The 26,978-nt window shown below is 36.9% G+C and overlaps 1 protein-coding gene across 1 annotated transcript; it reads right to left on the bottom strand.

Annotated features, from left to right (window-relative positions):
- On the bottom strand, positions 1 to 26,966 carry LOC107847587 (mitogen-activated protein kinase homolog NTF4). Its single transcript, XM_016691941.2, has 6 exons — positions 26,509 to 26,966; positions 26,271 to 26,400; positions 18,606 to 18,743; positions 8,749 to 9,081; positions 8,383 to 8,563; positions 1 to 459 (listed from the first exon to the last, which is right to left on the bottom strand). Exons 1-6 carry the CDS (start codon positions 26,730 to 26,732, stop codon positions 284 to 286), a joined length of 1,182 nt encoding a protein of 393 aa, XP_016547427.1. The 5' UTR covers positions 26,733 to 26,966; the 3' UTR covers positions 1 to 283.
- Positions 26,967 to 26,978: the final 12 nt, after the last annotated feature.

Below are 26,978 nucleotides of genomic sequence, written 5' to 3'. Positions count from 1 at the left end.
AGCGGCAAAGAAATAGAAATCCAATAGCAGAAAGATTACACTGCAGGACTAAAATAGTCCAGTAGAATTTCGTTTGTAGTAAGACGGTACTGATACAACTGAACCACCTCTTAAAAGTACAGAAAACAATGGTCATACACATGTCATGCTACATAAATTAAAACTTTCAGAAAGAAACCCATTCCGGCATCGAGCAGAAAACACATGTATATACATGGAGAAATAAATGACCTGGTTGCATTAAAAAATTTGTCACACAGACAATCCAGCAGCAAATGGGTACTCACATGTGCTGGTATTCGGGATTAAATGCAAGGCCCTCCCTGTAAATCAGCTCTTTCATTTGTTCCTCAGTAAGAGCATGCTGTTCAAAATCGAAGCTAAAAGGAGTCGTGCAAACAGGCTCGTCACTAATATCATGAAGCGATGTTAGGTAAGGATGTGCAAGCGCGTCTTCAACTGAAACAAGAAACAAAATGCATAATCAAGGAATCAGTATGTAGCAAGATGTAGGTTGTTAAAGGATGCCAATATGGAGATTTGATTTCAGTGTCTTTTGACAAGTGCCCAGGATAAAATACATTATACAAGTAGTGTGAAAACCAGACAACAGAGGTTATCGATAACACCTATCCAATCATGCTGCAAATCACTTGAAGCTGTAATAGTGTACTTCAAATCATAGCTCAATACTTTCAACCAAGGAAACCACACAGTATCCACAGAACAAATAGTAGCATTTCCCTCAGGTGAGATCTAGCATTTGCCCCATCTTTAGTTCCACAAAAGAAGAACGTCCAATTCTAGGTTTAACCACTCTCCTTTCTTGGTCCATGCTGGAAATGTTATTGGAAACTCTAGAAATTCCTCCGTTTTTTAATTAAGTGGAAACTCTATCGAGTTCCAGATAATATTTAGGCCTAGGATAGGATGAGGTTGATCAAAGATTTCAATATAGAAGGCGCTTTAAGATCTCAAGGTACAGTACTGCTGGCCAGGACTGAATTATGGGTTTCTTGCTTTAGTTTTTGAGTTACTTATTGTTGTAAGCAAGGTCAAGTGAGAAGATCCAAGCACCACCACCACCCAAAGCATGCAAGCTTTAATAGTTATACTATAGCATAATTGTCAACCATGCGATGGTGATGCCACCCCAATCTTGTTGTCCTTTATCCATTTGTTTTTTGCCCTTTTTTCCATTAAGTGAGTTGGTCCTACATTAAAGCATGTTCCATCCATACCTGGGTGATTTGTTTAAACCTAGTTGGTGGGCTGGCCTTTCCTTGGTTGATTTTTTGTCCAACTCGTGAATCAGTGGCCATTCAATCCATTCAATTTCAATGACTCACGGTCGAAAGAGTTTAAAACAAAGGTCTTGTTAATGAAGATGTGGACAGTACTAAAAATAAAGAGGTGGGTGTAATGAAAATACAAGATAAAGGTACACACTACGTAGAGAAAAGCATAGTTCCTATTCAACAACATATTTTCCAATACCCTAGGTAGGACAAACATTTGTTCACAAAACAAGCATGCTACCCATAAACACCACATATCATGACAATTATACTAGTCTCTAATTTCAGAGAAAATAATTCAGTTTTGGTCTATAGATCAGTTTTGCTTTTTGTTCCCACCTATGTGGATCTAATCATACGATTAACAAAAGGGAAAAAGCTTAAATTTGCCGTCGAACTATCAGAAATGGCCTATCCATGCCATTCGTTGACAAATGGCCATAAAATTGCCACCCCCTACCCCCACATATTTGGCATGTTTGTGCCACTAACCACTAACGGCCCTCACATCCGGGTTTATCACCCAGATTCTTGACTTTAAAATGCCAGATATTTCACATGTCATCCAATTAAACCACCCACATCACCTGACTTCAGTCCATCTATTTTAACCCATTCCCTTTATTTTTAACCCGACCCACGTTATAACCCAACCCCCTAGTCCCTTCTCAATTTCCTCATTCGAAACAAGTTGTCCATTTGAAGAAGATGAAAAAAACAGTTACATCACTTCCAAAAATGGATAATGACCCTTTGTTTTTCCATTCTCCATATTCAAGTTCTGGTACATTTTCATCTTCTTTTGGAGCTGTGTGTTTTAACTCAGCTAAAGGGAAAATCACGGATGTAATGAATTCTTTTTTCTTGACGACTATCAAAATTTAAGTTTTTTTTTTTTTAAAAAAAGGGGGCTGAAGAGAGTTTGACCAAATTCAAATATAGTGTTTTCAAGATTTATGCCAATTTGAAGAAAATGAAACAAACAATTCACCAGGTGGCCGTCTTTCAAGTTTCCTCAACTTCCTTTTTACAAATGGAAATGGGAAAGAAAACAAGTACCTCGAGTTTGAATGAGACAGGATTTGAAGATGCAAATTTTATTGAGAAATTCAAAATCAACTTGTTCTTTAATTTGTTGGGATTTTGAAAACAAGGAATTTGGGTCTATTTGATTGAGGCAAATAAGGAGACCGGATTAGGGGTTTGGTAAATAAGGAATTTGGGATGGGTTATAACGTGGTGCGGGTTAAAAATAAAAGGAATGGATTAAAATAGATGAAATGGGTTAGGTGATATGGGTGGTTTAATTGGATGACACTTGGGAATATGGTATTTTAAAATCAAGAATTTGGTTGATAAAACCGGATGTAAGGTTGTTAGTGATTAGTGGCACGAACAAGCCAAATGTGTCACGGCGGGAGCATTTTTATATCCAACAATTAAAGATTGGTATGGATAAGCCTTTTCAGATAGTTTGATGACATATTGAGGCTTTTTCTTTAACAAAGTAGCAATTGCAATTTGCAATTTGTCACACCTAGCCACTTCATGCAGGAATTATGGCTTCCTAAAGAGCAATGGTTACGTCTCATGTATGATATATTATTTTTTCTAAGATTGTGGTGTTTGGGCCAGCTCTCACGCACCTCAACTAAATCCATGGGATACCTGCCACCTCCCACTAGCAATAGATACCATACAACTCAGTCCACAACGGCTAGGACAAATGGAAAGAATCACCTAGTGTTTTTTTTGTTTCTGTTGGGGTTGGGATTTGAACCTGAAACCTCGGGTTCTCAACCCACTTCATTAACCACTAAGTCAAACCCTTACCCTTGGGTGCATCTCAGGAATGATTTCATAAGCTAGAAAAATCACTTATGGTTATGAGAGGACAGAAACTTACCTTCATCTTAGTCGTGACAGAAATAATTTGGTCATTCCACTTAAACTTCATCTCTGCACATCTTTGTACATCATGCTAATTTATTTATTTTTTTGAGGATGCTAACATTTTCAATATCATTTGAACGGAGAAAGGAATCAAGCATATGCAGGCCATATCTACAAACTATAGGATCAAAAGAAATATAACCAATGCAAAAATTATCGTCTTCCTTACAGAGTCTAGGACATCTAGAAAACACTCGGTATCATTTGAGAATTCTTGTTTATACCAGAAACGGAATAGAAAAGTACAATTCAGTTTTATTTTCTGAATACAATCGTCTTTGCTTCAAAGCATCTCAAGTTCCTCTCATTCCATAATCCACCAAATGCAGCATTGGACTACGCTCCATGTTCTTTTCTGATGCTGATCAGGTGATCCTCCCCTTCTGTTCCAGCTTGACAGCAGTCCAAGGCATTTCTTGGCATTACCCTACTCATGTATAAAAGAAGTCCCATATTTGTGTTGTCGCTTTGCAGTGTAGGAAAAGATGATTGTTTGATTCTACATTTTTCACACAAAGATAGCAAATAGAGCAGAGTTGTATAACCCTACCCTACTAGTTCTTTTTTTGAGGTAAAGTTAACAAACCCTCCTCTACAAGTTCCCCTGGGTCAGACAAGCCTCATTTGTAACCAACCACACAAAACATGATACTTCGAATGGGATCTTGGTCTTCAATGTATTGTTTCCAAGGCCACACCTCAATTAGGTTGTCAATGTGGTTCAGCATCTGATAGGATGAGTAAGCACAAAAGTTTACAGAGTTGTGCCTTAATTACCGTAGCCTATTTTGATAACTGGTGGGTTGTGTTTGATTTTACATTTTCCCCAAAATAAATGGCAAATAACGCAGAGTTGTATATACCTCCTCCTCAGGTTTTCCTGGGTCAGATGAACCTCCTTTGTATCAAAACACAAAGCCACCATACTTTGTATGGGATATTGACCTTCCATATATGTTTCCAACACCAAAACTCATTTTGCTTGTTAATGTGGTTCAGCACCTAAAAGGATAATTTAAATAAAAGTTTTCAGAGATGTGCCCCAACTACCATAGCCTATCTTGATCCTGGTTTAGGCCTGTGAACTCGTGGACAGTTCTTTGGAATTCAGTGCAAACTTGCAATCTCCCAATCATTCAAAAGTCTCCTGACCTGGGATTCCAACCATGTCCGTCCATACTTCATCAATAGTAGCCTTCTATTGTTGGCCCAAGGTGTGTATATCAGGGAACAAGTTCTTTAAAGTGCTCTGCCCCAAGGTTGCCTTCACAAAATGATGTTTTCTGGCCATTACCAACTCTAGCTAATTTTATGGCCGAAAATTAGCCACGGGGATCTGATAGCCCTCCAAACACTAACATCATAAGCAGTGGTCACCCCATTACTTCACCATCGAACCCCATCTATATAGGTTCTTGATTACTTTCTTCCACAAGGAGTTACCTTGGTTTACTTCCAACCATTTTATGAGAAGGCTTTTGATTATGCTCAGACCCCCCACGCCGCCCCTTTTTTTTTTTTTTTTAATCGAAGCAACTGTTTTCCATTTGACAAGATGGAAGTCTCTTTCTTTGTTTCCTAGCCACAGGAAATTTCTCCTTCGTGTATTCATCTTTCTTTCAACCATAGCCCATAGGAGGTATGAGAAAAGAGTGATAATATATGTTGGAAGAGCATCGACACACTGTAAATTTAAAGTCGATCTGCCCCCAAAGATAGATATAGACTCTTTCATCTTGAAAGCCTCTTTTGACATTTCCCCAAAACTCCATTCCATGTCTATTGACTTGCACTTTGCCCCAAGCAGCCTGCCAAGCTAGACAATTGGTGAGGATCCCATTTCCCTCCTAGGATCTCAAGAGCTTTATCAATAGCACAAAGTTTTATGCTATGTAAAACCTCATGTTCCTCGAATGCTCTTTGGAGCCATTCCTGTTCCTGTTCATTGAATTCAGTGCCTCCAGTTAGATTGAATCCTGGTCTCCATGACTCTGGTTCAATATACAATTGTTTGTAAAACCTCCCTATTCAGGTTCGTCAAGTGTATTTACCTTTTGGTCCTTTTGAATAACGTTGTGTTTTTGTCTCCCTGTTTCCACTCAAGTGCTCCGGATCATTGCCTCCAATAAATTCTCATTTTTGCTGCTACTTCAAATTTTGGGAAACACTTGCTTTTTCAGTGCCAATTCTTCTTCATTCAAATTCCTTTGTTGTTGAACTGTGGTCAGTACTGAGTTCAGATTAGGATGTCTTTATTAATCCCCAGATTCCCTTGTGTTGTCAAATCCCACTCCTTTAGATTCATTTTTTGGTACCTTCTACTCCAAAAGGACTCTCACTAACTTTTAATCTGATCATTGAACCCTTATACTTCTAACCAACAATTCAAATCTGAAGTATGAATTTGTGAGGTCCCAGTTTCCATATTTCAGAGAAATTGGACTATGGTCTGAAATCACTCTGGGCAAAATGAATTGTTTGATGTTCCTAAATTCCAAATCCCAATTGGGGAAGAAGAAGTACCTGTCCAATCTAGAGGAAGAATTATAAGTTTCTCCTCCAGTCCATGTTTATAAACATATTGAGGGGGATCTACCAGCTACATATCTGCAATGAAATTTGAAAAAATCAGTCACAGTCTCTTGTTAAAGAACTGGCATTTTTCTCCTGTTACCTTAGTCCAAAAAAGAACTGGCATTTTTCTTTTCTGAGATGAATCTTGGATTATTGGAATCCCCACAAGCCGCCCATAAAACATCACGAAGACCTCTGACTGCTCCTATTTCTTCCAAAATAGTTAGCCCTTCTCGCTACTGTTTGGGCCATATATCCCAGTCAAATGCCAAACGAAGTCTTGCATTACATCCTTAAAAGTGTTAAGCTAGAGAGGATAAGCCCTGACAAATGATTTCCCCCTTCCATGATCTGTTGTCCCACATTATAATCTCCCCTCTCGTGCCGCTTGACTCTAGATATTCATACTTCACCAATCTATTGGACCACAGCTGTTACATATTCACCTATGTTCCCCTCAGCTTTGATTTCCTGCAGACAATATATATGTGTCCCTGTGTATCAAGCTATTCATAGTACTCCTTTCCCTCCTGTTAATACTCATCTTCATGGTTCATCCTCTGAGATTAAAATCCCCTTATTTATGTTCCCATTAATTTTAAATTTTACATTAAAGCTCAGACCTTTAAGTTCATTTAGGCCTTTTCATTATGATGTCTTACAAATCCCCATGATTGGTTTGGGCTTGTTCTTTCTTCTGCCATCTGTTTACATGTCATGAGAAGAGCTAAAACCTCCTTTTCACATCCTTGAAAATCTTACACCAAACTGATTGCTCAAGTTCCTGAGCACCATAGAGTCGCATTCATTCGACATTGGGAAATGGACTTCAATAGGTTCTGCATCCTCCACCATACAAGGTCCCCCCGCTCCCCCCAAACAGTTATTTGGATTAATTGACAGCCTTCAACCTCGTCTTCGGCCCTCATGAATTGTTCGTTTTCTTGCAGAACTCTTGGCTCCAATAATAGTTAGCTCTCAATAATCTGCTTCTGTCTATCAGCTGCATCTATGGTATCGGCCTGTGTGTTTGGGAAGAGAGCATCATTTTCCTGAGAACTTATAGCTTGAGTTTCAAAATTACAGGGGTCCTCTGTTAAATATTGGGATCATTTCTTGGGCTTGATAAAAGTTCAGCCTCTGGATTTTTAAGAACCCTATTCCCATGTGTTTCTATAGTCTCACGTGCCTCAAATTTTAAATTCCTCCTTACTTCAATGTGCCCACATGTTCCAAGACCTGCGAAGCCAAAAGAGTCTCATCGCCCCCTACTCTATAGGGCATGATAGCCCTATTACCCATCAGTAGCTTCTTCTCCGATCGAAACTTTGGCCTTCACCGTCGCCGGAATTTGGCAACATAACAGAATATTATATATGAAGCCATCACTTTCCACCTCTATGTCCTTTGGGATTTTTGATCCATCTCCCTTTTCTTAGACACGGTTCCAGCGTAAATGATTAAGTTTGGTTTCTTCCTCTGTCCCAATCCATCCTCCATAGAAATCAGAAATTTCTTTTAAAAGCTATGGTGCCCATAATGACAGAGATAGCCAGCCCCCAAGAGACATATCCATACCCAGTTCCTTGACACCTCTTGTGTCCAGCAACAAGCAGTAGGAGTTCACCGGTATAAGGACAATTCAAATTTCTCCCACCGCCATTCGCCTCTGAGAATATGTTCAGCAACCTTTCTTGTTGGAATTTCAATTAAAAAGTGAAAGTCATTCATTTGTATACATTGATCCCGTGTGAAAATTTCCATATGATGTTTACCCATCTGTGGATGTCATTAAGCGTTGGGGTTTCCAGTGATGGGGCCTAAACTGATCATGCTAATATAGGCCACAAATTCCCAGAACTAACTAAGCAGATTTCCAATCTAACTAACATCAACAACAACACACCCAGTATATTCCCACAAAGTGGGGTCAGGTTTTAACATCAACAGAAATAGTAAATCATAGAACGCCTATTATTTTCCATAGGCCATCCAATGGGGCCATATAAACTTCATATACTTCCTCCAAGAAGTATATTTTCACCACTACATAGCCAGAGGGTAAAATAGGTATCCAAACCGAGTGCTTAAAAGAAATGATGTCTTAATCCCTTGTAAAAAGGCAGATAAATAAGAACTTTGAATGGAGCAAAACTTTTGCATCTTCCCTTTTCTCAAGGTAAAATTTAATTAGAAACAAGTGAAGGTGGATTTCGACCCCTACCCTAACAACAATATAACCACAATTTACAATAATAAACTGATGCAAAGCACTGAATGGATTAATAGAGGATTATTGTTATCCATCAAGTAAATTTATGAGAAGGTAAAAACCCTACGACTATATCCAGATAAGAAGATATGCTTTTGGGTGTGATCTCCCACAATTATCATATGTAGAAACTTTATTTGTCTGACAGGTAGATAAATATACATACTAGCAATTCCAGTTCAAAAATTGCACTCAAGTACTCTTCTATGCATAAAGGAAAAATTTAACATGCAGGTATAGAAATGAATAATGCAGCTAGTGGAAAGCATTTCAGGGGTTCCTCACCAGTAAGTCTCCTTCTGGGATCAAATGTCAACATTTTCTCAACAAGATCAATAGCGGCAGGGTTTACGTGTGGAAACTTTTCGACAAATGATTGTCGACGGTAAAGAGGAAGCTGTCTGATGTACCGCTTTGCATTCTCATTCAGAAACTCCATTTCAGCCTCAGATGGGGTGCCAATCAACTGCAAAGACTTTCCTCATTAGAATAACTTGAGTATGAATAATCACATCTGAGCATGATCTTAAATATAAGAGAGTGATTCTCAGTTATCGCAGAGGTATACAACATAGATAAAAGAAAATCTTGGGGGTGATTGGAGACAGTTAGATGAAAAATTGTGACCAAAAAAGAAAAAAAGAAAGATACCTCCATAAGCAGGCGTAGCTGTTGTACATGATCTCTACCAGGAAACAGAGGCTTTCTGTCCATTAATTCCATGAAAATGCAACCGACTGACCAAACATCAATAGCTGCAGTATAGTCAGAAGAATTTAACAACAGCTCCGGAGGTCGATACCATCTTGTCACAACATACTCGGTCATAAAGTCAGTTTCAGAAGTGACACGAGCTAGCCCAAAATCACATATCTTTAAATCACAATTTGCATTCAAGAGGAGATTGCTAGGCTTCAAATCCCTATGCAAAACATTTGCAGAATGTATGTATTTCAACCCACGGAGAATCTGATACAAGAAATACTGCCACAAAAACATAAAAATACTTAATACACAGATGAATTTTGGCAGAATAATGCACCATAACATATATGTATAAAGCACCTGCACCACCGACTGTTGGAGATCGTTTGGTAGAGTGCATTAGAAAAAATAATGCATGCATTAGCTTTATGTACTATTAGTACCTTGTTTGGTAAACTTTTTCAACATAAGCATAAGTTATACGCTCTATTTGGCATTAAAGTGTGTATAACTAATACATGAAAATCCATGGTATTAGTAATGGAATGGGTTCTAATACATGCACTAGCATGGTTAAAGACACAATTGCCCCTCAAAACCTTTTCCATATCCTTTCCACCATATTTGTGGAGGGCATTTTTGTAAACAAAAACTTTTAAAAAAAATACCATGCAATGCATGTTATTTTTGAAACACGAAACCAAACACAACCTAAGAAAAATCTCAGTACAACTAACGCAAGCATAACTAGTACTAGCATTATTAATACACCATTAGTTTGCACTATTCTTATACACCCGAACAAACGACCCCTTATAGAGATAGAATGGTAAGAAACAGAGACAAGTAGTTTATAGAATCTTTTTGAGAAGAATATTGGACAGTTGTAATTAGGTACCGAGTAATTATGGTTACAGCACAATCTTTGTTTTGTTGAATATATTGTTAACTTTATAAGAAAAGTAAAAGAAGAAACACAGCCAGATAATCGACATATTTCTTCATTACAAAAACAGAGAGTAACATTCTATATTGTTCAGCATAAAAGCAAATATAGGCATGTGTATGTCTTGTACAAAAACAAGGGTGACATTCAGAATTGCAATTACTATAGCGCTATCAAGTGGTTGAGCCACATTATTGAAGGTTTGGAAGAGGGTGGTGGAGTTGAGGTTGAGGAGGATCATGAGTATTTCCGATAATCATTTGAGATTCATGCCAGGACGATCGACTACAGAAGAAATTCATCTAGTAAGGTGATTGATGGAACAGTATAGGAAGAGGAAGCACTTAGACGTGGCGTTCATCGATCTAGAATAGAAAATATATGTATGTGTGTGTATATATAGCTTAGGACAAGGGAGGTGAGGTTCTATAGAGGTGTTTGGAGGCTAGAGGTGTACCGGTGACGTACACAAGGTCAATCAAGGACATATATGATGAAGCCAAGGCTCGAGTAAGAACCGCGGAAGAGACTAGGAATACTTTCCCATATTGATGGAGTTATACTAGGGATCTACTATTAGCCCTTTGTATTTGCTTGGTGATGGATGTATTGAAGCAGCAAATTCAAGGTGAGGTGTCACGGTGTATGTTATTTGAGGATGACGTAGTTTTGATGGATAAGACTCACAAGCTAAGATGTATTGACGCGGCAAATTCAAAGTGAGGTGTCATGGTGTATGTTATTTGCGGATAACATAGTTTTGATCTAAATTGCATGAACACTTCACTTTTGTTACTGAACCTGTGTCGGATTCTCCAAAAAAAACACTACTTTGGGGGAATCCGACATGCACCCGTTGACATTTTTGACGAGCCCGAGCAACATAGGTTTTGATTGACAAGACTCGCAAAGGAGTTAATGCTAAGTTGGAGGTTTGGAGACAAATTCCTGAGTCTAAAGAATTTAGGTTGAGCAGGACCAACACTGAATATTTGAGTGCAAGTTCAAGGAGGTGAAGCAGGAGACTGATGTGGACGTGAGGCTTGATACTCGAGCCATTCAAAATAGAGGTAGTTTCAAATATCTTGGGTCTATTATCCAAGAAAATGGAGAGATTGACAAGGATGTCACTCACTGTGTTGGTGAAGGGTGGATCAAATGAAGGCTCGCTTCTGGAGTTTTGTGTGATAAGGAGGAGCCTTCTGAACTTAAGGAGAAGTTCTATAAAGTGGTGAGTAGACCAGCTATGTTGTATGGAGCGGAGTGTTGGCTAGCCAAGAATTCTCACATCCAAAAGATGAAGGTAGCGGAGAATAGAATGCTGCAATGAATGTGTTGGTTTACTAGGAGAGACGAACTTAGAAATTGGATATTCGAGATAAAGGTGAGAGTGACTTTGGTGGAAGATAAGATGCGGGAAGCGAGGTTAAGATGATTCAGACATGTGATGAGGAGATGCACAAATGCTTAGTGCGAAGGTGTGAGAGGTTGCCTATGGATGGATTCGGAGAGGTAGAAGTAGACCGAAGAAATATTAGAGAGAGGTGATTAAACAGGATATGGCACGATTACAACTTACCGAGGACATAACCTTAGATGGGAAGGTGTGGCGAACGCGAATTGGGTGGAAGGTTAGGTCGGAGTGCGTCAATGCTAGTAGGTAGGGGTGTTGTCCTTATTAGTAGTCGTAGTGCTACACTTGTAGTTTTACGTTCTTTGATTCTAGTTGATATGTATTGTTTCGATCAAATCTTTTGTAATATTATTTTATGGTAGTATTGTTATGTTACTTTCTTTTGTTGTGTTACTCCTTACTGTCTCGTGTACCTCTATTACATCCTTTTCTAGACTGTACTTTTCCTTGAGTTAAGGGCTTATCGGAAACAACCTCTCTATCTCACCTTTGAGGTGGTAGTACGAACTTCATACACTCTACCCTTCCTAGAACTCACAATGTGGGAATACATTGGGCATGTTGTTGTTGTTGTAGTAGTAGTATTTACATAGCATCAACAAGGTGTTGTCAAAAGTATTTACAAGTCGTCCCTACAGGATCCATACTTTGAAATGCTAGAAGCAATAAAATTTTCCTTACTTTATCCAAAAAAAAAAATATGTTCCTAGCCAAATCATTAGGAAAAGAGAATAATACCAACCAACAACAACATACCCAGTATCAGAAAAATACTAATAAAAAAGAAAAACAGAAAACCATCCAAGAGTGTGTCTTAATGTCAATGAAGTGGGCTGAGTACCACAAGGTTTTAGTCCCAGCAGAAGCAAAACACTAGGTGATTTCTTCTCACTTATACTTATTCTAGCCTTGGTGGAATTATTACCTAGTACTTATTGAGGGTGCAATGTAATAGTCACCCCGTGGAATTGGTTGAGGTGCACACACGTTGGACACCATAGTTATCCAAAAAAAATGACCGAAAATGATCAAGAACAAGACGTCGTTGTGTCAAATTGTCTATGATTAACCATAACCACCACTTTTCACTTGACAGTCCTAAGCGGATACGCAGATACAGTAGATTTCTAGTCCCTAAGGTTCAACCTGAATATGACAAGAAAAAGCAATCATAACCACTGAAAATTTCCTAGCTTTAGAAGAGTACTGGTTTCTGAAAATTCATAGAGATGATAATATGATCTAATGTACTTATCCAAGCAAGGAGAAAACGAGCATACTGCCCATGAAAGGAGGAAGAAAAGCACAAGAAGCATACTGCAGGAATTAGATTCTGTGGTTGACAATTGCTACCAAATTTCATTTGAGAAGTCTAAGTGGATATCGTAGATTTGCAGTCACTAATGCTAGCCCTAATATGACAACGAAGAGACCTCCTAAATGTTTCAGTTTTTTCCTGACTTTAGAAGGGTACTTTTTCCAACAGAAGAGGAAGCAACAGAACTCCTCATGCAAATAGATGCATCTAGACAAGCCAGAAAGATGGAACCCAGCACAGAAATAAAAAAGACCAGGTCTAGAGGAGCAAACGAATTAAAGAACTTAATCATTTTTTATGTTAAATTCAAAAGCAGTGCAGGTAGGAATAAGGGGAAGGGAACTTCACAACCTGAATGATGAAGCTCAACTTAGTGTCCTGGAATGTAAGGGGTCTAAATGATGTGGGGAAAGGAAGGGTGGTGAAAAGTTGTATAGATCTTTGGAAGGCTGATATAATATGTTTCCAGGAAACCAAATCACAAGTCACAGGGGAATATTCAAGAATTAGTAAAGCAAATTTGGGGAGGGAGATGGGTCGGATATGCTTGTCTTGAGGCAAGTGGAACAAGAGGTGGTATTATTATGTTCTAGGATTGTAGAGTCTGGAAGGGAGAGATATTCCAAATAGGTGCTTACACCCTAACTTGCAGTTTTGAGGCTCTACTTCAAAATTTCAATTTCCACATTTCAAGGGTCTATGAACCAAATTGTAAGGTAGAAAAGAGAGGTGTGGGATGAACTAGGAGATGTTAGGGGTCTAATGGAGGGACCTTGGGCAATTTGTGGTGATTTTAAAGTATGTAGGTTCCCCTCTGAGAAGAGAGATTGCCGAAGATCTTCTGCAATGGTAGAATTCTCCGATATCATAGAGAAGACCTAAGACCTGGAACTCATTGACATGCCACTAAAAGAAGGTCAGTACACATGGTTTAAAGGTGACACTCATAAAATAGCATCAAGAATAGACAGGATATTATTTACTTCAGATTGAAGTGAACGGTTTAATAAGATGAAGCAGACCATTCTTCAGAGACTGACTTCCGATCATGTCCCAGTAGCTTTACTTTGTGGTACTTGGAATCACAACAAATCTCATTTCAAGTTTGAAAATTGGTGGTTAAACACAGAAGGTTTTGTTAGGTTTTGTTGACAGAGTTAATTCATAGTGAAACTCTCTTGCATTCTACGGGAGACCTGACTACATCTTAGCCTACAAATTAAAAGCTCTAAAAGGTTGCCTCAAGGAGTGGAGCAAAATTGAAAAAGGAAGCTAAATCCAACCTGCTAAGCAAAATGGCAGAGTTGGACTCTTTGATTGATGTCATAGCACTAACAGAGGAAGAGGCTACCATGAAGGCAGAAACTTTCTTGGAATATGAAGAACTTCTTAAGAGATAGGAGACTGCATGGAGACAAAGGTCCAAGACCTTATGGTTAAAAGGAGATAACAACACAAGATTCTTCCATAACTCGGCCAATGCACACAAGAGGAATAACCAGATTGACCACTTGGAAGTCCAGGGGGAAACCTTTATGGAGCCGAACAGAGTGAGGAAAGAAATCTTACAGTTCTACAAGAACCTATACACTGAATCAGAAAGATGGAGACCAGCTTCCCAGCTGGGAAATTGTCCCACAAAGACACTACTACAGGCTAAATTTGAAGAACATGAAGTTTACAACTGTTTGAAAATATGTGCCATTGATAAAGACCCTGGTCGTAATGGATTTATCATGGGTTTCTTCATCAAATGTTGGGAAGTTTTGAAACAGGATGTCATGAAGGCTTTCCATAACTTCTATGAGCAGGAGAATCCCAAAGAACGGTGCAAAGGAATTGAAAGATTTTAGACCAATAAGATTGATTGGCAGTTTTTATAAGCTATTGTCTAAAGTTTTGACTCAGAGTGATGGATAAATTGGTAGACTCACAACAAATGGCTTTTATCAGAGGCAGACAAATCATGGATGTTGTGCTAACAGCAAATGAAGCTGCAGATTCAAGATTGACCCTAAAAAAGTCTGAAATTTGTGCAAATTGGACATTGAAAAAGTGTACAATCATGTTAATTAGGAGTTCCTTTTAAATATCCACAGAAAAAGGGTTTTGGGATAAGTAGATCAGATGGATCAGCTTCTGTATCTCAACTTTGAAATTTTTTGTTCTTATTAACGGAGCTCCAGAAGGTTTTTTTGAAGCACAAAGAGGAATCAGACAAGGGGATCCTTTATCCCCGTTCCTTTTCATCTTAGCCATGGAGGGTCTGAAAAATATGCTCAAGACAGCCAAAGCAAATGGATGGATCACTAGTTTCGAGGTATCCACAAACAATGAGAGGAGGCGCGTCTAAAAGTGGCACATCTTCAATATGCAGATGACACTTTAATTTTCTGTGATACAAATGGGGAGCAATTAAAATATTTAGGGGTTGTTCGGTAGAGTGTATTGAAAAATATAATGCATGCATTAGTTAAAGTGTATTACTACTACCTTGTTTGATACGTCTTTTTGTCTATGTATAACTAATGCATTAGCTATACACTCTACTGTGTATTGAAGTATGTATTAGTAATACACTCCATTTCCTATGTATTAGTAATACAAAGACTTTAAACACATGCATTAATTTATTAAATGACCTTAATACCCATCAATTTTCCTCTCAAAATATTTCACAATTCCTTTTCTTATTCAATTTGCAATAGTGAATATTCTTAAAACATTTCACAATTCTTTTTCCCACTATTTTAATTTACAACAATGAATAGTTAACTGTCTATGGTTGGAGTGGCTTCGTTGGAGGACAAGATACGGAAAGTTCGGCTGAGATGGTTTGGGCATGTGATGAGGAGGGGCACGGATGCCCCAAATCATAGGTGTGAGAGGCTAGCTTTGGATGGTTTCAGGCGGGGTAGGGGTAGGCCGAAGAAGTATTGGAGAGAGGTGATTCGAAGTGATATGGAGCAGCTACAGCTTACCGAGGACATGACCCTAGATAGGAAGGTGTGGAGGACCCGAATTAGGATAGAAGGCTAGTGCATGTGGGGGGTGCCTTTGGTACGTTAGTGTAGGGTATTACTGTGTAGGTGTCTTATCTCTCTGTTGTGCCATCTTGTTTCATGCTTTTCTTATGCATTTGTTTATTTGTTTATTATTCTTTGTCTTGAGCTGGGGGTCTATCAAAAACAACCTTGCTACTTCTCCGGAGGTAGTGGTATGGACTGCATACATCTTATCGTCCCCAGACACCACTGTGTGGGAATACACTGGGTTTGTTGTTGTTGTTATAATAGTTGATTTAAATAACCGCAACATATTTTTGATTTGCTTCGAGAGTCGTTAAAAAGATTAAAAAAAAATAATCTTGAGACTATTCCTTAATTTTACATCTTGTATTTTATTTTTGTTTCAGCTATGTTAATTTGTTGGCGTAACATTTCATGTGCAAAGACGAAGGTCTTGCAATTAATCCTAAACCTCTATATACTAGTTCAACAATACTAATTATGTTTGGGATGGCAAAAGAACTTTGTTGCAAAAAAAATGTACAAAGTCAAAGAAAGGTATTTATGTAAACAAATATTTCTTTTATAGAAAATTATGTAAGATATATTATTTCTTATACATCAAACCAAACAATGTATATGAAACAATACATACATAACTAATACAAGCATAACTAATACAAACATTACTAATGCAAGCATGATTAATACACTATATTTTGCATTGTTCTTATACACTCTACCAAACGACCCCTTAAGGGTCATTCTAGTACTATTTGAAGGTATTTCAGGTCTTCACATAAATTGGGGAAAGAGCCACCTATATCCTATAAATTCGGTTCCTAACATGAATCTATTGGCATCTGTGTTGGGGTGAAGTGGGAGTATTGCCCTTTGTTTATCTTGGGATGCCTTTGGGGTCAAAGCAAAGTCAAATTCTAAACATATCCGAGACTCGGTTTTGGAGAAATGTGAGAAGAATTTGACTAGATAGAAGGCACAATATTTGTCCAGAGGGCAAGTGTAGGCTTACATTGGTCAATGCAGTCCTGGATGCCCTCCCCACTTATACGCTAACTTTGTTTCCAATTCCTACAAGTGTAGTAAAAAGACTGGACAAGCTCATAAGAGATTTTTTCTAGCAAGGTAACAAAAAAAGAAAAGGTTTTCACCTGGTAAAGTGGTAAAGTGGTAAAGTGGAAAGTATTGATTACTGGGAAAAAACAAGGAGGACTAGGAATTAAGAACTTGACAAAGCAAGGCACTAAAATTGAAGTGGTTGTGGAGATATGCTCAAGAACCATAGTCATTATGGCGCGAGGTAATCAACATGAAGTATGGAGAAATGGATTCTTGGGTTGCTGAAGAAGTACACATCCCATATGGTGTGACAGCATGGAGATCAATCAGGAAGTGGTGGCTTTTTCTAAAAAGTTGCACTGTCATCAAAGTCCATGATGGCAACAGAACAAGCTTTTGGAAAGTTGGTTAGGCAATAAATGCTTATTTGAAATCTTCCCAAATATGTTTGGCCTAGCACTTCATAAAGGAAGATCAGTGGCAGAAATATGGTCTCAACAAGGTTGGAATATATCTCTCAGAAGAAATCTGAACGACTGGGAAGTACATAAGTTAGTTGAGCTTTTAAAACTGCTGGAAACATTCCAAGGGATGAAGGGGTGGACTGCCTATGGTAGACTGGACATCGCAAGGGGGTTTATAAAGTGAGCTCAGGGTACAAGATCATGAACTTGGACATCTCACAGAGCCTCAACTGCCTTGGTTACAGATCTGGAAAGCCAAGATACCCCTCAAGGTGGCATGTTTCACTTGGCTGTTAGCAAAAGAGGTTGCTTTGACGCATGAGAACTTGAGGAAAAGGGACATTATTTTAGTGACACATTGCTGCTTTTGTGAGGAAGCAGCTGAGACAGTGAGCCATTTGTTCTTTCATTGCAGAATCACCGATCAATTATGGAAGATTTTCATTAATCGCAGAGGCATCCAATGGACAATGCCTAGTAAGATTGTTGACACTCTTTCTAACTGGGAAGAAGCAGGTAATGGAGCAAAGAACATAGGCTACTGAAGGATTATTCCAGCATGCATTTGGTGGACCATTTGGAAAGAAAGGAATTCTAGGAGCTTTGAGGATAAGAGTAGATCCTTACGGAAGATTAAAACATATTATATTCTGTTACTCTGTTTTTGGTGTACAAAGAGTTCACATATAGATGCAGAAGCAATCCTACAAGTTTTAGATGCATCCTAGGGCTGATATTGTGTTTTTAGGATTCACTACTTTCTTGTAAGGGGTTTTCAGTACAACCTAAGTACTGGCTTATAATACAAAATTGTTAACTTCTCAAAAAAAAATAATAATAATAAAGATGATAATGCAATATATGGCCGTATCTAAATAAGAGCAAACAGAGCATACTTCAAATCAATTAAAAAATTGAAAATTACTGTATATATATATTGTGAGCAGCATAGTGATGAAAGCAAATTGTCGATTATTGAAAATTACTGCCATTTTCCACTTGATATAAGATAATACAGTAGAATTGTGTATCCAATGAAGTTCATAAGATTATAACAAGGAAATATAGAGATGGAAAGGGCATGGGTTTTCATTAACACTTCAGCACTTAAATCGAGGATGAACATTATTTCCACTAAATGAAACAATGTCAATTGTTCATGTTCTAAACATTGTAACCATGCATAATGAATATGGATTATTACGACTTGGGAAAACAATATATTACACCGTTAAAGGAAAATTTTATCAAAAAAAATTGTACTACAAGTAAAAGTTGTAAAATGATACCGACAGAATAGTGCTTACTCCCAAGTGCTTACTACCAATTTTATCAAAAATAATTGGTAGTATATGCAATATAGAATAGTGCTTACTACCAATTTTATCAAAAATAATTGTTAGTATATGATTTGAACAACTCCAACACAAAATTTATGAACTTGTTACATTAACCAATTAAATTTTAATCAAGAACAAGAACCGCTTTTACAAGCTTCTGAATGATTGGATAGTCCCGCATCAGTAATGCTCTAAACGGAACCTGGAGAAAATAAAATTATACTAATAAGAACCTGACAATGTTCTTCTGATAATCCCTGATTAGAGCGAATAATTTGATGGAGATCAGTGTCCATAAGCTCATATGCAATATAGACATCATTAAATGCTTCCCTTTGAGGAGGTGGAATTATGTCTCTGATCGCAACAATCTGCAAGGCAAGAAGCTGAATTAGCCTCAAAATTTTCTTTTATACACACACCCGTATCTCCTATTGTAAAATCTAAGTAGCTCCCTCAATCTATATCTACATATTATAAATTATAAAAGCACGGATAATTTTCCCTAAATGTTGACCGACCAAAATATTTCCTCAAATATTGAACGACTTTTATGCCCTTAATTATTTACACTATTTTTTCCTTGTAGTTATACGAAATGGACATAATTGAAATAACACCTCAAACAAACCAAATAATTGTAGTAAAGGGAATTGCTTTAATGCTAATTGCAATCCAAAGGATCCAAATCCTATATAGATAAAAACCACTTTCAACACTATTTGAAGGTTACGGCACTTACATGCTCTTTCAAAGAAAGACAATTGCTTGCTTTGCTTTCTCCAGGTAATGTTAAATCCCTCTTAACTAATTCTGCCCAATGTTTCTTCCTTCTCTAGACTTCTGGTACTACTTACTTTTATATTATCCATCTGTTTAATTATTTTTAATTGCAATGCCCTTTACAGTTTAAGTGGGCTCACTTGGTTAATTTTCTTGAAGAGAATTACGAAGTCAAGTCCTTACGCATCTTCTTCTTGTTACTATTATTATTGTTGTTATTCTTGTCATTGTGGTTTTATGTTGTTGTTTGTTGTTGCAGGGAGTATTATTTTAAACATAATTTATATAAGAATAGAATATTCGTGCCAAGCACGTACATAGAAACTAATTATATTAAAAGCATGAACTACGTAAGTTGAATGTTAAATTACTACTATACCCCAAACTCAAAACACCCAACTTAATACCCTTTTTACCTAAATACTCTTCTTATTTACCTAAATATCCTATTTAAATTTTAAAAGAAAAAACTCTACAAAGAGATCCAACACTTCGAATCGAACCAGAAACACTGCTCGGGAAACCGTCGCCTCCCTTCGCATTAATTCTAATTGTCATTGTTTTCACCGACGTGTGATGCTGTATGTATAGTTTCTTTTTGAAGCAACTTTCCTCAGTGAGGTAAGTAGATTACCAATCTCTTAAAATCTCACAATATTAATTTGCTTTTTGGTGGTTGAATGATCAGATCCAAATCCATGAAGTATGTTCTATTTTATGTTGGTTCATTATTAACAATAGAGAAAATAAAATTTTGACAACGAACAATAGAGAAAAGTTTTGGATAAACAGAAATAATTTAAAAGGGACTTAGCGAAGTTTTGTAACCTTTCAATTACAAAACAGAAGATGCCTATCACAAATGGGTGGGATTACTACATTTCTTATGTTCGACGACGTTAGATACTATGGTGGATCAAGCATAGGAGTTTAACCATCAGAGTATACATTAATATTGGGAAATTATATACAACGCATTTTGATATTATTGGACAGTGCAATTAAACAATTATTGGCTATGATTAACATTTTCAAAAAATTATTTTATTGCTGGTAGAATGTCGGAAGCAGATATATCAAATGAAAATATACAAATGATGCCATTACCCGAAGGTCGTAGTCAAATTATCCCCTCTGAAGAGCTTTGTTCTGCAAGGGTGCGTAAAAATATTTGCATCCATTGAGAAAATTCAATCAAGTTAAAGTATAAAGACATGAAAGTTTTCCCTTTAAGAAGTTGATTGTGCCTTGCTCTCCAGAACAGTCACTTTTTCCTTTGTTATGGTGCTACAAATACAGCACCTGAGGTAGTGGTATGGACTGCGTACACTCTACCCTCCCCAAACCCCACTAGGTGGGAATACATTGGGTATGTTGTTGGTGTTGTTGTATGGTGCTACAAATACAAAGTCTACTAATTTTATTCTAATATCATGCTATGATCCTTTCAAAATGTATGTTTCACTACTATTAAATACCAGAGGCGGAAGCATAATATTTGACAACTAAAAAAAGAGAGATCATTTCGTCAAGCGAGTCTTTGTAACTACGTGTCTACAATATCCAATCAACTTAACATCAATAAACAGGTTACCATAATATTGCACATTGATAAAACCAAAAAAATGTATTCTATTCTTTCATTTATATAATTATTTACTCAAAGATTAATTTAATAATATTGATATATTTTACATAAAATTGAGTACAACATGTAAAAAACCAAAGTGAAAAAGTTAGAAGACCTAAATATCCTTTCAAATATTCTAAGAACAATACTTATTAAGAAATTAATTAAAAACAAAATAACTCTTTGAGTGGATGTAATGCTTTAGATTAATTAGTTACAAATGTTTAATCAGTTTCCAGGCGGGGATCTATCAGAAACAGCCTCTCTACTTCTTTAGAGGTAGTGGTATGGACTGCGTACATTCTACCCTCCCCAAACCTCACTAGGTGGGAATATACTGGGTTTGTTGTTGTTGTTGTTTAATTAGTTTCCAATGGTTTCTATTTTTGACTTTATTTTCAATCATTGCTAGCTTTTCAAATAAGAACACAAGAAATGGTTGGTTGGCTTCTTAAATGAGAAGAAAGCCCTTTACGATAAATGGGTGATGGGTCTCTTTAGAAGCTTGGAAAGTGCTCTAAATTGACCATCTTCTTTATATTGCTACTGGCTGTATTGTAAACAAAACATATTAGTAATTAAACAGCTTCTTCATGGTTATCTTTTAGGCCAAAAAAGTATAAAAATAAGTCAAAAGTAGGGTCTCCCCTACTTATGGCTTTTAGCTTATGCTTATAAGCTACTTTTTAAAAGCTCATCCAAACACCCTCTAAAAGTCACTACATGTGGTCATGGAAAGCAAATACATTTAAATCAAGTCTATCTAATAGTATAATGCAGCAATTTGATCTCCTTTGTTATATAGTTTACTGAACAGAGGCAAATATGATGTGATTTTACAGCACATTGACATTTTTATTCCATTAAGAATTTTAAATGATCCTTCCATTTTGTCTCTCAGTTACTTTTTATGATTTGCTTATGTCTCCATTAAATGTTGACCAAGAAAATGCAATGAGAAGCCTCATAGAAATTTTAGAAGTCTTGTTGAGGAGGTCAAGGATGTTATTCGTAGGATGCGGAGGAGTCAGGCAACTGGGCCAGATAAGATTCCGGTAGATTTTTAGATGGGCACTGGCGTGGCAAGTATGTAGTGGCTGACAAGGTTGTTTAACATCATTTTTAGGACAGCGAGGATGCTCGAAGCTTGGAGATGGAGTACGATGATTCCATTATATAAGAACAAAGGGATATTCAGAGTTGCAACAACTATAGAGATATTAAGTTGTTGAGTCGAACTATGAAGGTTTGAGAAAGGGTGGTAGAATTGAGGCTGAGGAGGTAGTGACTATTTCCGAGAATCAGTTCGATTTTAAGCAGGTTCGCTCAACTACTGAGGTCATTCACCTCGTGGGGAGGTTAGTGGAGCAGTTTAAGGAGAGGAGGAAGGACTTGCACATGGTGTGCATCGATCTCGAGAAAGCGTAAGATAAAGTCCCCAAATAGATCCTGTGGAGGTGCTTGAAGGCTAAAGGTGTGCCCGTGGCATACACTAGGTCGATTCAGGACATGTACGGCGGAGCGAAGACTCGTGTGAGAACGGCCGAAGGAGATTTGGAGCACTTACCTGTTTTGACAGGGTTGCACCGAGGATCGTCTCTTAGCCTGTTTTATTTGCCTTGGTGATGGATGTTTTGACGAGGTGTATTCATGGGAAGGTGCCTAGGTGTATCTTATTTGTTGACAATGTTGTACTAATTAACAAGACCCGAGAAGGAGTTAATGGTAAGTTGGAGAGGAATGGAGCAGGATGCTTGAAGTGGAGACTCGCTTCAGGAGTCCTATGTAATAAAGTGTCTCCTAAGCTTAAAAGGTAAATCCTACAGAGTGGTAGTCCGACCAGCTATGTTGTATGGAGTAGGGTGTTGGTCAGTTAAGAACTCTCACATCCAAAAGTTGAAGGTGGCGGAGATGAGGATGTTGAGATGGATGTGTGGACTTATCAAGAGAGACCGGGTTAGAAATGAGGTTATTAGAAATGAGGTTATTCGAGAGAATGTGGGAGTAACTTCGGTGGAAGACAAGATGCGGGAAGTGAGGTTGAGATGGTTCAAGCATGTGATGAGGAGGTGCACGTATGCTCCAGTAGAGAGGTGGTACAAAGGTGTGAGAGGCTGGCTATGGATGGTTTTAGGCGGGGTAGAGGTAGGCCGAAGAAATATTGGAGAGAGGTGATTAGGCATGACGTGGAGCGATTACAGCTTACAGAAGATATGATCCTTGATAGGAAGGTGTGAAGGACGCAAATTAGGGTAGAGTATTAGTGAGTAGGAATATGTACGTAATAGTAGGGAGGAGTGTTTTGTTTGTATTTGTGCCTGTAGTTTATTGTAATATCTTGTTCGTAGTGTTCTGATGATGCTTGTGATCTCGAATAGATAATAATAGTATTACTATATCGGTGTCTTGTTTCTTTTATAATCTAGAGGTGTGTTATCATACTTTGTTGTTTATTTTTATTTTTTTATTTGTTTATTGGTACCTGTCCTGAGTTAGGAGTCCATCGAAAACAACCTCTCCACTTCATCTGAGGTAATGGTATGGACTGCGTACATTCTACCCTCCCTAGACCCCACTTTAGGGAATACACTGGGTATGTTGTTGTTGTCCGTCTCTATGTAAGATTAGAACTTAAAATTTAGGAAATTAGGTCCCATACATCACATTATTTGATATATATACATATTCATTCATAAAACAAAATGAACAATTGATCATAAAATCTATGAGATAGTAAATGATTTTGATATATTCTCAATCTAATCATAAGTAGCAAATATTTATGCTACTTTTTCCTTAGTTCATTTTTTAAAGAAATATTCCCAATTTTACTTGAAGCACGAAGAACACATTAAGAGTGGAAATGAAGGAACATTTGTTTTTTTATATTTTATAAATATTTCTTTGTTGATTTTATGTTGCTTTTATCTACGTCTCATTGATTTAAATTGGGAGGGAAGGGAGAGTTCCTTGGTGTAATAAGCCTACTATGAAGAAAACTAAGGACAATGACAAGTCGAGAAAAATATCAAGCCCTACAACTGATTGCAATAATAAGAAATTGAATATTCATTTATAATACATGGATTCATGAATTTTTCTCCCTTAATTTTATCTAACTTGATTACGTATTTTCATTCGATAGATAGATAGATACGAAATGCCTCATTACACAACTCAACATCCCGTATATATCCACCAATGTAATTGAATCCTAATACTTATCGATGTATAAGTAAATATATTAATTAAATCATTGCATGACATACATATAAAAAATAAATAGTGGAGCCTGAATATTCTCGGAAAGAGCAATCAAGAGAAGATAACTATGTTAAGGTGCAATTGAGAAAGATAGAGAAGCTAAGATAAATTTGATCAAAAACTATTGTTTTCAACATCATCGTTGAAGCAATTAAATTTCAAACTGGAAGATATATCAAAGTCAAACTGACAACGTAATATGCCGAAAGAAGATCTAAGATATAGGCTACGTTTGGCCATGAAAATAACTTTTTCCAGGAGTTGGAGGTGGTTGTATTTGGCCATGAATATAAATTGGAGTTGTTTTTGAAATCTTGTGGGAGAAATAGGAGTGAAAACAAGTTTTTATGGCCAAACATTAATATTTTCACTTTTTCACTAAAGTGAAATAATTTTTCGGAAAAAAGTGAATTCTCATGGCCAAACCCCTACATAGTTGGTTGGAGAGTACTCTTTTGACTTTGTTTAAAAATTGCCTTAACGTTACATAAGAAAACTAGCTGAAATGAAATATTATTTGAATGTGGATAAATTAAATATTTAGTATATATACTTAGGAACACACACGCAATGCACATGTAGAGAGACTAGTTAGTTGAGATATATATATATATACTCACTTCGTTTCAATTTATTTGTTTGATTTTGACTTCGCACAGAGGTTAAGAAAGTAAAGAAGACTTTTACAGTGGTCTTAAGCTGAAGATATATATAATGTAACAAAATGTCCTTTAATCTTTGAAGGATCCGACACACACCCAATGACATTTTTGAAGAGTCCGAGCAACTTAATTCTTAAGCATACCATGTGGAAAGTTGGAATTATGGAATTGCCAAAAATAGAAAGGGCATGCTTTTTGAAACAAACTAAAAAGGAAAGTAAAGTAAGACAAACAAATTGAAACGGCAAGGGTATAATTATATATGCATTCCATGTTTGTGCACAGAATAAATTTAGAACAAAGCAAATCTCCAATATCATTAAGCTAAAAATGAATGCAAACAAAATACTATTAACCAAAATTTTAAGGCATGAAAGCATTCCAAAAAAATTTTGAAAAAGACTTTGTGTGGGGCGATACTAACTATAGACATTAAATCAATCTTTATGTCTTTAAGAAGATAAAGAAACCATTTAATATTCATAATCAAGTGAATACATTCAGCATCTCTACTTTTAATCAGATGTACCAAAAGGGGATGGATCCCTAGGTTACCGAGAAAGGTAAGTTTTTTCACTTGGCTAGCTACGAGATGAGTGAACTTGACGGCAGAGAATCTGAGGAAGAAAAAGATAACCTGTGTCAATTGGTGCTTCATGTGCAAAGAATCAAGTGAAGATGTGAATCACTTTCTTCTACATTGTCGTGTAGCTTCTTATTTACAGTGGGAAATTCTGAGACGGTTCAGACTTGAGTCGGTGATGCTAAGCACAGTGAAAGGAAAAAAAGTTTAATTGGGCATTTAGAAGAAGGAAGAGAGCAAGGCATGGGATAATACTCCTCTAGCACATATGTGGATCAGGAAGAGAAGATGCAAGGCACGGAATAATCCTCCTCCAGCACTTATGTGGAATAGAAGAGCTTTTGAAGGAGTGGAGAAAGACTGTTCACTTGAGGAATAGCTTATTTTCCTTTATTTCTTTTGGTCCACCTATAGGATTCCTACATGTATAGATAAGTGGGCGTCATTTGTAGAAAATCATGTCATCTTGTAAGTTTTTCTACTTTCGCTATACTTCTTGTATACAGGTAAACTTTTGACCTTTTCTAATGAAAATTTGTTACTTTATCAAGAAGAAAAAAAAATCTCCAAAAATGACAAGTGAATAGTTCCAAAATCACTCTTTATACAATCTGATTGAAATATAATATAACACAAACATATATCCAAAACTATTCCACAAATTTAAATTTGATCCAACAAGTAAATTATATACTCTCATAGTCCAATTTATGTGGCACAGTTCACATTCAAGATTCAAACATCTAAATATTGATCATGAATTGAGACATAGAAGCTTTAAGTTTTTTGAATAGAATTCATACATTAGAAAACTAAGTAAAACGTAATGTAAATCACAACAATTAACAACTTAAAATATTTAAAAGGCATATAAAGAAATTCCAGCCAAATGACAACTTCATTGACTCTCGAAATTCCAACTGTATCACATAAATTGGGCCGGAGTGAGTAGAAATAAAAAAATCCACTAACTTACATTTTCATGATCCATATGTCGAAGAAGCTTGATCTCACGCAACGTTCTCTTGGCATCAATTTTGTTATCAAAAGCATTCGCAATTTTCTTTATCGCAACATGCTCATTCGTCTCCGAATTCAAAGCAGAACTATCATAATACAAAAATCATAAAAATACATCTCATCAATAAAAAAAATACCCCATAAATTATTACAATTGAAATTCAGTGGTTAACGAAAAAAACAAGGAAATTTACCAAACAATGCCATAAGCTCCTTTACCAATTGGCATAATTGGAGGCTTATACTTTGCAGTAACTTCAAATACATTACCAAATATGTTATATTGAATAAACCGGCCACCGTGACTCAACGTGGCTGGAATGTTATCAATTCCGGCCACCGGCTGCGGCGGAGCTGGTTGCTGTGCCGCCGCCGCCTCTGCCATCACGGTGTCCGTTTGCTGAGCGGAACCATCCATTTTGCCGAAAACAGTAAACCCTAGAAATCAAATTTGCTCCTTTTTTTCAATTTCAGTGTGTGAAAAAAGTGTATCTGCGTGTGAAAATGGTCAAACAGATCTGAATCGTCAAAAGAAGACGAAGAGAAATGATGTTTGTTGTTCTACTTGTCTTTTGTCTTTTGTCTTTTTCAATTTATTATTTATCTAATGTTTAGGGGACAAAATTGAAGGAAAGTGTTGGTTTTAAGTATTGAACGAGGATTC

The sequence above is a fragment of the Capsicum annuum genome, chromosome 1 (genome assembly GCF_002878395.1).
Source record: "Capsicum annuum cultivar UCD-10X-F1 chromosome 1, UCD10Xv1.1, whole genome shotgun sequence".
Classification (NCBI taxonomy): Eukaryota; Viridiplantae; Streptophyta; class Magnoliopsida; order Solanales; family Solanaceae; genus Capsicum; species Capsicum annuum.
This window is presented reverse-complemented; position numbering and strand designations above follow the sequence as displayed.